Here is a 10,659-nt window from a genome sequence, read left to right on the forward strand (position 1 = left end):
TTCAAAAAATAAAAATAAAAATTGTAAAACCTTTACCAAGTCATGTGATGTAATTGAAGGATACAGAGATTTATGCTATTGACCCCAAGAAACATGTCTACTTTTCTACCTTAATTATAAGCATAATCCTGAATATGGAAAAGTTTTTTGTATTCCCAAAATCAAACTCATTTCCCAGAATCCATACAATGAATTTGCGTTTGGTTGCATTTTTTCTATGATTTCTCCTCTCGCATAGGAGTAGTTAACAGAAGCAGTTCGATGACTGACACAAAAGTTTTCCCGAGAAACACTCATGGTAAAACTCTTTTCCAGTAATTAGGAATTTTAGAACACCATGGCTTTCCAAAGGTTGAAATTTCCAAGGTAAAGTTGAGGAGTACGAGCTGGAGTAAATTTAGACTAGTTTAGTTGTTTGTTTCACCTCCACACAAGATCACTTCATATTATCCAACTAACATTAACCTTGTTTTTCACTCTCCATGACAAGATAAACCGACCAAATACCCCATTAACATCAAAAGTGTTATAAAAGAAAATTTAAGTCAAAATTGTTATTACCACTACTAATTCTGCCAACAGATGTGTGTCCCACTCATCCACTAAACTGAATCAACTAAAAAGCGACCCTGGAATTTTCTTTCTTGACTATTGCACAACCAATTTAATTGCTCTATGGAAACTTTCAGTCAATATCTCTTCAAGTTCATTTCATAAAACTAAGTCTGACCCACTAATTATTCAAATAGTGAGAATTGAGATTGATGACCTATTGACCTTCCACCTACAAAAACAGAGAATATTTGAAAAAATGATTGATTATAATAATCAAAGCATCCTAGAAATGAAGACAGAATAAACATAAAATGGTAGCCAGACCTTATATGATTGTTATTTTATACATCATAAATAAGCAGAAATTTTATTAACTTTTAAATATAAAAAATAAAATTTTTATATTTTTAAATTTTAAAAAAGATTATATGTTTTTGCAAGAAAAAAATCTTAATAAGAAAAATAAATCATAAATAAAATATATAAAAATTTATTATTTATTATTTAAAATTAAAATAGAAATTAAAATTTAACTCTTTAAATATGTAAAATAAAACTTATTTTTTTATTTATATTTAAAAAATATTTATATTTAAAAAGTAAAAGGTATATTTAAAGAGTACTTATATTTAAAGAGTAAAAGATATCCACACTCTTGAATTTTTTATAATAAAGAGTTTAAATTATATGCGTAGAGAGTTTAAATTATATATGTAGAGGTTGACAGCTTAAAATAAAGAAGTACCGAGTCTCATAAAAATCTACAGTTTATCTGCAGATTATACTTTATAGCAGAAAAAACTACACAGTACAAAACGGCACATGGAGATAGATATATCATATAGATGGATCACCTCAATTTTTTCTTCTCTCAATTTTGCCCTTGACTTCCCCAAACTTTTACATGACAGAGCAAGCATTGGGGTTCTCATCACTGAAGATCTGAGGAGGGTATGCATACAATTCCATGGCATACCTTGGTGGGTAATAGTAATATTCATTTTTCTTGAGCTCCACAACTTTTGTCTCTTCAGTTGCCTCTCCTGCTTTGCCTTCTTCACTGTCACCTTCTTTTTTCTCTTTGTTTTCTTCTTCACCACTTTTCTTTTCTTTCTCACCATCACCATCACCACCGCCACCTTCTTCTTTCTTCTCTTCTTTAGCTTCCGGGGCTTTCTCTTCTTTCTTCTCTGGCTCTTGTTTCACAATCACCGCATGCTTCCCAGTTCTCTTGTACACGTACTCAACCAGCTTTGGAGGATCAAAAACACCCTTCACCGAAACCTCTGAGGCCTTTAGATCTGGTTCCGCTGCTTCCACCCCTGGAAGTTCCAATCTTGTTTAAAATCAAATTTTATATATAGGATAGGATAGGTTTCATTGGAAATAATTCTGATTTGGGGTTGGTGGGATTTGATTTTTAACTAATGAAGTTGAGTTAAAAGAAGTATATTGACTTTAACTGGACCAGTTATCATTGAATAATTTAATAAAGTTTTTGATTTTGAAAGATTGATGTGAGGATAAACTCTTTCCTTTCTTTTATTTTTTAAGAGATTCGAAAGGTAAAACATTTTTTTGGTCACAAATTACAACTTAAGTAACAGGTGGCTAAAAAACATGAATATCAGAATCGCATGAACAGAAAAAAATAAAGACCACCAAAAAGCATGACTCTTCAATCTAACAAAAAATAAAAATAAAATCAATGAATCTACCTTTCATTCTCAGTATGCGTTTTTTGATCTCCTGAGCACAAGCCTCGCAATGCATGTGAACTTTTAACACCACCGTGATCACTTGCGGCTACAGAAACAAAAGAAATAACTCTTAAATCCCACTAATGATGAATGAAATGAAGGTATTGACATATTTAAATATGAATAAAAACCTCTTCTTTCTTCTCTTCAGGCTCTGGCTTCTCTTTCTCTTCAGGCTTCTTCTCCTCCTCTGCTGGTGGTTTGGGGATCGGAGACAGAAGCTCCACCTGCCTGTGACTCTTCCTTTGAACTCTCTCCAAAACCTTGAGTGGATCAGCCTTTTCTCCTTTCACAACCACCTTATGGCTCTTGCAATCAGTCATTATATCTTCGACTCCTGTAAACACAAATACGTATATTCAATCACTCACTCAAAAAAGACAGAACATAACAGAAACGATGTCAAGTTATTATTTATTTATTCACCGTCAAAGCCTTTAAGACAGCGGCGAATTTTGCGAGCACAACCCTCACAATGCATGTAAACTTTCAAGACGATTTCTTGTGGTGGAGGAGGAGCTTGTTCTTCTTTACCCTCCTTTGATTCTTCAGCTGCTGGTTGCTTCTCTTCTTTCTTTTCGTCAGCTGGAGCTTTCTCTTCTTCTTTCTTTTCCTTCTTTTCTTCTACAGCTTTCTTCTCTTCTTCAGGTTTCTTCTCCTCCATTTTTTTCTCCTCTGCCGGTGGTTTCTTCTCTTCCTAAAGAAAGCAAAACACAAATACCAAACAAGAGATTAAGACAAACAATAAAGAAATGGTTATAAAATAAATGGAAACTTAAGATTATGAGACTTCCAAGACCTCCCCCATTAGTTTAGTATGAGTTCAAAGTACAGGGACTCTGTTGAGGAAATAAGCTCTGGTTTGAAGCGCTCGCTGCTTTGAGTCTGGTGTTTTCTCTCTCTCTCTCTCTCTCTCTCTCTCTTTGTAACTTGGAGTTTCTACCTCAGTGGGCTCTGGACCATCAGATCTGAAGCCGAGAAGCTAACTCGTCGATTTTTATCTTCATCAATAACATGCTAAACATGACGTGGCTTTTTATAAGGGGGACGTGGATTCAACGAAGGATGTGTTGGAGACAAATGGTGCCAGGAGCTTACATGCTCTTTTCTAATAGCCGCTTGTTTTGGGGGCATTATGTAATTCTACCTATTCTCATTTTTACTGTTTTTGCGTACAAGTAACAGTGTAGATGGGTTAATAAAAAATTAGCACTTCTTAATATAAAGATTCATTGAGAAATAAAATAAAATTTTCATTTTGTATCCCCCCGTAATAGCCCAGTAGTTGTGGACCCACCACGTGAGCCTGTTGTCGACGGTAATAGCGACGGAGCCGTTTGAGTACCACCTCAGTGGTTGAAATGTAATAGTTCTGTTAGAGTTGTCTATATGATTGCTTAAAATTTGCTGCTCATCATTACTAACCATATTTATGTTACTGCCAAGTTTAGGAAAATCTTCAATGTAAAATGTATCTTCACTGTCTTTTAATAAATGCATTGCATTTAACCAGCCAGATTTGCAGCATTTATTATTTACATTTACTGTAACGTTTTTTTTTGGTAAGTGAGGTGGCTTGAGGTGTCGAAGCCAACTTGCTGCACTTAATTATTCTTTCATTGAACATTCTATCATTTCAATGAACGAATCATAAATATAGTAAGTAATTATAAGGAGGTTTAAATCCAAAAAATTAATGAATGGAATAAACTTTCTTGACTATCAGATTAAACCCTTAAGATTTATTGTAACGTTTATTCAACAATCTTTGTGAGTATTTGAATTTGAAATAATTCTCAACAATCTCTAACATAACTGATGTGTTAATAATTATGCATTATCAGTACCAACCCAACCCAACAAAGTTCTTTGATTATCATGTGCTTCTAGTCAATAATAGACCATCGCAATCTGATTTCATTAGAATGTTGTCTCACTATGTAAACGTTTTTTTATGGAAGAGAAACACAAATATTATACATCACTGATTGTTTAGCTATGGCGAATAAGATGCGTTGTCTCCACAGTACAATTGCACAATTTATATTAGTTATTTAATTTTGCCGTAAACCTTTCTGGGTCCATTATAATAAATTAATATAAGATTAGCATGACAAATTTATTTATTTATATGAAAAGCAAAAGTTTGGTAAAAAACCAACCATAAAATAAGGTGTAGAGTATCATGATTAGAGGACAAAAATTAAGGATTTCAGTTATCGGCTAAGAACTTTGTGTGTGTTGTTTAACATTATAGAATTAGTGTTATTGTCACACAATTCAAACTTCAACCCGTCATTGGCATTTTAAGCATGATTTAACCACCCAAATATATAAAAATTTATAATATGTATTATTTGTTTAATAACAAATGGATTAATATGCTCGACTGGGATTATAAAATATGGGTTGATCAACAACCATTAGGTGACCCAATGGTAAAATAGCAAAAAAAAAGTTTTATGAATTCATGAGTTTGAATCCTCACAGACTCTAATAGGGTGGCCACTGAAAGGTTTATTTGGTCGTCAACTTTAGAAACTCAAATGATTAATTGAGGTGCACAACAACTAATCGGACACCTCCTATTAAAAAGAAAAAAAAAAAAAAAAACAACCTGCTTACAGAGTTTAGGATCCAAATTTTGAAGTAGAAGGTTATATAGATATGATAAATGAGGTGACGCTCCGTTTAAAAATTTGGAATTATAAAAACATAATTTATGTGGAGTTGGAATTTGTAAAGCTCAAGTATGAAGTAGGACTCTTCTTTTGAGATGGAAAATTAGCGGTGGTATATTAGTACACAGTTAATTAATAAAATTAACCCTCCATAGCGATAAGTACATCATCTTTCTTCTTTGAAACTACTGAATCCACCTTGTTAGGGATGGGTTCCACGAAGCCCAATCTTCTCCCATTCTAGTTTAACTTTCCTTGGTAATTTCAATGGTCAAGCAAAGAGTTGAAGATTTAGAAACATACAAGAAATACGATCGGACTTCGGAGTTTTCTCTAATGTCTAATAAATGACAAAACCTTTTAATATGTAGTCAGATTTTTCAAAACTAGAGGCTCCACTTGGCTCTCGAATTGACAATATTATGTAAGAAATTAGTGAAATACATTTTACGTAGCCTCAAAATGAATGTTACCGTCTAGCGTTTTCTTTTCATTGTATTTTTTCCGAGAGTCAAACCGAGAGTTCAGGATTTAAATAGAATCATCTGAAACAGTTTGATTAGATTTGTCAATAAAGTATATCTAGATTATAATACATAATGACTGACGAAATATGTATAAAAAATTTCAAAGGGTCGGCCATTATGTTTACTCCAAATCCGTGAAATAGATAAGTGGGACAACTAAATAGGCAGAATTATATGGATGAGACATTGTTGGTTCCGATTCATAAGAAAACTTATAAGGATGTGCTTGCATGGATAACAAGTTGACATGACTTTGATTTGATTTAATTCAATTCATCCTTGCACAATAATTGAATCAAACTCAGGAAGGATTATAGTTTACCCTCACATCAACTGGAGAAGTAACTTCTATGGTGATTGTGATTCTTGTTCAGTAATCGGTATGAGTGACATTTTTATGTAATGAAGATTTTTGGTCAAAGAGTTGTTTTAAAGAGAAGGGAGATTCGGATGATGAACTTTCTAAGATTCTTAGCTTCATCATCTAAATATTATGGAAATCATTTTGATGTTGTTTTCGATTAATGGATTGGACAATTAATTAACTTGTAACATAAAGTCGAAACAACCCAACAAAAGATGGTGATATATGTCAGTTTTGATAAACCAGTACTCAAAGAAACGTGTTGCAGTGGGGCTGTAAAACGAGCAAGAATCTTGTCAATTTACCTGCAAGATCGATCAATAAACAAAAGAACATGTATAGTATTGAGTTACGTAGCTAGGTTGAGTCGCTTTCGTAATGAATCAGTGTCTTGCCATACAGTATCAGTGGTAATCTTCCAAAATCCATCTTACACTGTATTCCATCAGAGAACATGTTATTGGAATAGTGAAGGAATTCAGGCAATATATAGGCAACATTTAGATATGAGATATCATTTTGTTTTCTAATTTGGTTGTAGATATAGAATTACAAGTTAATGGATCCTTGGCCAAGACTTCTCCCAGGGATGATTTCCTACAGATGACCTAGCAGAGCAGGTGCTGGCCCTCAGCTTTTAGGCTTAGGAACTGTCACGGCCACTTGCTCTTTTCCAAGTAGATATTGTAATGTGAAATGGATTTTAATTCCTCTTACTTACACTGAATTTTTTGTTTTATATGAAACCTATTTCCTATTTCTTATGTTTATCCACCTTTTTATGATTTGAAGACTAACACGAAGGGACATTTTCTTTTTGAAGAACGAAGATAGTGACAATCGCACATTATATAAAATTACTGTTTGTTTTTTCTCAAAAGCCATTATTTATTCACACCCTTAAATATGAATATCACATTGATGCAACGCATGTACATATTTATATCTTGTCCAATACTTTGAAAAATAAGAAATCTTTTTAAATGTTTTGTCCTTCAATACTCGTACAAAATATATTACTTGAACGACATACATCCAGGGCAGAAGGAGGATAGCGTGTCTCTCTCACAAAAGGCCCACATTGTTTAGGCCCATCAACCACGACATTACCAGATTGCCTTCTCCATGTGAGTTTTTCCAATCCCACTTAACTCAACTCAACTCAATACACACTGTTTCCCATTCGAAATTTCTAGAGGTCAGGATTATTCTAAAAGGGAAACAAGTTAATCTTCTTAATGGTTTGTTTAGATGCAACATGGTGCTGAAATGTCAAAAGCTTCCGTTAAGTCAGTTGAAACGTGGCAAAAACTCCTCAACATCCATGTGACATGGTTTATAATTATCCTTAGCCTTTTCGCATCAACATCAAACATTCTAGCGGATATGGAACAAACATTTGTTCATAAAATAATATTAGAATAAATTTAATAGAAATTCATGGAAGGTAATATTTATTTAAAAGGGACTTACAGTTATGATTCATGCAATTTTATTTGTCTAATTAAAATAAAGAATATAAAACTACTATATTATAGATTGTGTAATAAGAGTTTGAATGAGAATGTTATAATTTTAATTAATTAAAATTCATTGCCTAAAATTACTATTTGGTCCTTTACTTTTATATATATTATCTTATATAAAATTCAACTGCTGAGTAGTTATCTCCAACAGTTGCACTCATAATCAACATGTATATATTCATATACATGTTTATATATTTATGGAGATTTGCGGAAGTGAAACAATTTAATCACTAACCTCCAGCCATAGCAATTTATTGTTGTTGTATTCTTCAAAAGTTACAGACTCTTCCAATGCACTGTAATTCCCTGAACGATGGTTTTGGGAAATCATAATTAATTGGGTGTATTGGAGATCTGTAACTGTTCCCCTTTTAAAACACGCATAAGTCTTTCTATCATAGACAACTGTTGAATTAACTGTTAAGAAACTACTCAGCAATTGAATTTTTTATAAAATAATATATATAAAAATAAAAGACCAAATAGTAATTTTAGGCAACACAACCTGGACAAATAGTTTTGATTTTGAAGAGGATTTATTAGTCTCTACATTTGGTGCTAATCTAGCTATGTTTATACTTGTGGAAGGTTCTGATTAGTCAAACCTAATACACATGCCTTTGCAACAGTTGAATTGAAGTCGGTGGAATGATTTGAGCCGCTGAAAGGAAATCAATAACATGAACATCTTATTCATGACTTTACTAATCATCTGTCTTTTTAAAGTAGTTTACCAGAACTATCTGGAGTAACTAAAACAACTAAAGAAATTATAGCTGATGTATTATATTTAAGAAGTAAGTTTTGTATTAGGTTTCAAATTTAGGTTATAATATATACAGGTCAATTGGAAAACAAGAAATTGGTTCATACATTCTTGTCCATCTGTGATGTGTTCCACTTAAACTAACAGGATCTTCTCATAAATGACCAAGTTTGTTTACTTGTATTATTGGCATATAAAGAATTATTAAATTAATGGGTAATAGTATTGATGGTCGTTTGGGAAATCAGTGGAGGTGAATTGGGTTGGTGATGAGGAATTGAGCAAAGCCCTCCCAATAATTTATGATGAGAAATATGATATAAAGATTCTCAGTTGTCAATCATGTCCAAGAAAAGCCCAGCATATAATGGAAAGATAATTTTAGAGGACATGCATGTGATGATAGCTTGTGGAAATGGAGCCCATTGCCAAGCGTTCTACCAATTGATCACGAGAAAGATTTTACAGACGTCACATATTTACTTGAACACCACTCTTTAATTACCACGACTTTGATCACTTACACACCAACCATTTGGTGCCTTTAGGTTTGTTCACATTAAGTATAGGTATCTGGATTATTAGGTCTAAAAGCAAGAGAATCATTTTATTATTTATGTGCCTTTGACCATAATACAGTTTGGCCCATAACATAACTGACGAAACATTTTAAAGTATTTCAACTTCCTTGCCCCGATTAAACTTTTAAAAATTGAAATCTGGTTAACAGAGTTTTTTTTTTCTTTTCAAGTCTTTAACTATTCACTAAAAATAAAATGACTCAATTTGCCTTTAGGGGGCATTTGGTTGACGGTAATATGAGATGATAGAGGTTATGTCATCTTATATTACTTGATTATCACGTTTAATTGTCTAGTAATATAGGATTTCGCTAATCTTTAAATACTAATAGTAGTTACTATTGATAATATTGGAAGTAATCTAATTACCTCAATTTTTTTAGGTATTATAAGATTACCAGGGTTATCTTGTTACAATTTTATCCCTTATTAATAAAAGTTTTGGACAATAATGCCCTCATTTTAAAATAAATTTACATTAATGTCATATTTCAATTTTACCCTTATTTAATTAAAATTTTGGACAATAATGTCCTTATATTTAAAACAATTTACAGACCACCACTGCCATCCAACCGCCACCACTGCCAATAGCTGGCCAACTACCACGGACCGTCACCGAAAATTCGTCGGAGTCCCTAAAAAAGAACGAGATTCGATGGGAGGCTCCAGAAGGCTTCGATATGATTGTTTTCGACCATATTGATGACCGAAAACAGCCAGATCTGGCCGGTAACAGCCACATCCCTGGCCATTAATAGCCAGATTTGGGTGAGATCTGGCTGTTAACGGCCAGATCTATTTCGGTCGGAATAGATATATCTCGCCCAGATCTAGCCATTAACGGCCAAATCCATCGATTTGGCCGGAAATGGCCATAATAGTCTGGCCTGATATAGCCGTTTTCGGCCATCAATATGGCCAAAAACGGCCATATCGGAGCCTTTTGGTCACGGCGAGCTACTGACGGGGACTTTCGGAGACTTCCGGCCATAGTTTGCAGCGGCGGCAGGAGGTATGGGTGATTTCATAATAAATTAAAGTTTTATATAAGCGGGGGTGTTTTAACTAAATCTGAAATATTGGGGTTAAAAGAAATTATTCAAAAATTAATAATAAAAATAATATTACATTAATATTTGAAAGCGGGACAATTTAGCAATTTAAATAATATACCCACCAATTTATTCCTCATAACCAAACATATTAATATAACATACCCACCAACTAACCAAACACATTTTTCTAAAGATTCCTAGTAATCTTCCAAGGTAATCTATCTTTTCAGTTATCTAACATTCTTGAACCAAACACCCCTTTAGATGTGTTTTCCGAGTAGCGCTCGTCAATATTGTGGTGTTTATCGGTATTTGAAAAGGGAAGACAATTAAGACTGTTTGGCACATTTTTTGAATTGGATTTCTAAAATTTTATACTCTAAATAGGATATGATAGGATAGTATAAGCAGCTGAAAATATTTAAATTAGAGTGTGTTTGATATATTATTGGAAAACATTTTTTTGAAAATATTTAGATTATTTTTTAACCCTTACATTTGTTAATTTTGTTAAACATCCCCACAATAAAAGTTTACAACCGGTCGATTGCCCACAGCTAATCACCACAGCCGGATGGTGGCTGTTAGTTGTTGAAATGGTGTATGACAGGCTGGATTTGGCTGATCGTACACCGATCATGCCTTTTCCGACCAAATCTACTATGTATCTAGTCAAAATCGGTCAGATCTACAACCATAATCTGGCTGTCATTAACGACTAAAATCTGGCTGTAGATTTGGTTGGAAACGACTAGATCTGGATGATCGTGTATCGTTTTGGTGTCGACAATGCTTGGGAGGGTGAGACTATTTTTGTTAATTTATAAATTTTTATTGT

The 10,659-nt window shown here is 33.2% G+C and overlaps 1 protein-coding gene across 1 annotated transcript; it reads right to left on the reverse strand.

The window, feature by feature from the left end:
- Window positions 1-1,441: 1,441 nt before the first annotated feature.
- Window positions 1,442-3,218, reverse strand: LOC116125923 (heavy metal-associated isoprenylated plant protein 7-like). The gene is made up of 5 exons (XM_031411638.1): window positions 3,115-3,218; window positions 2,742-3,012; window positions 2,447-2,652; window positions 2,274-2,361; window positions 1,442-1,877 (listed from the first exon to the last, which is right to left on the reverse strand). Exons 1-5 carry the CDS (start codon window positions 3,121-3,123, stop codon window positions 1,456-1,458), a joined length of 996 nt encoding a protein of 331 aa, XP_031267498.1. The 5' UTR covers window positions 3,124-3,218; the 3' UTR covers window positions 1,442-1,455.
- Between the last annotated feature and the right edge of the window lie 7,441 nt (window positions 3,219-10,659).

Source organism: Pistacia vera, unplaced genomic scaffold (genome assembly GCF_008641045.1).
Source record: "Pistacia vera cultivar Batoury unplaced genomic scaffold, PisVer_v2 Contig173, whole genome shotgun sequence".
Lineage (NCBI taxonomy): Eukaryota > Viridiplantae > Streptophyta > Magnoliopsida > Sapindales > Anacardiaceae > Pistacia > Pistacia vera.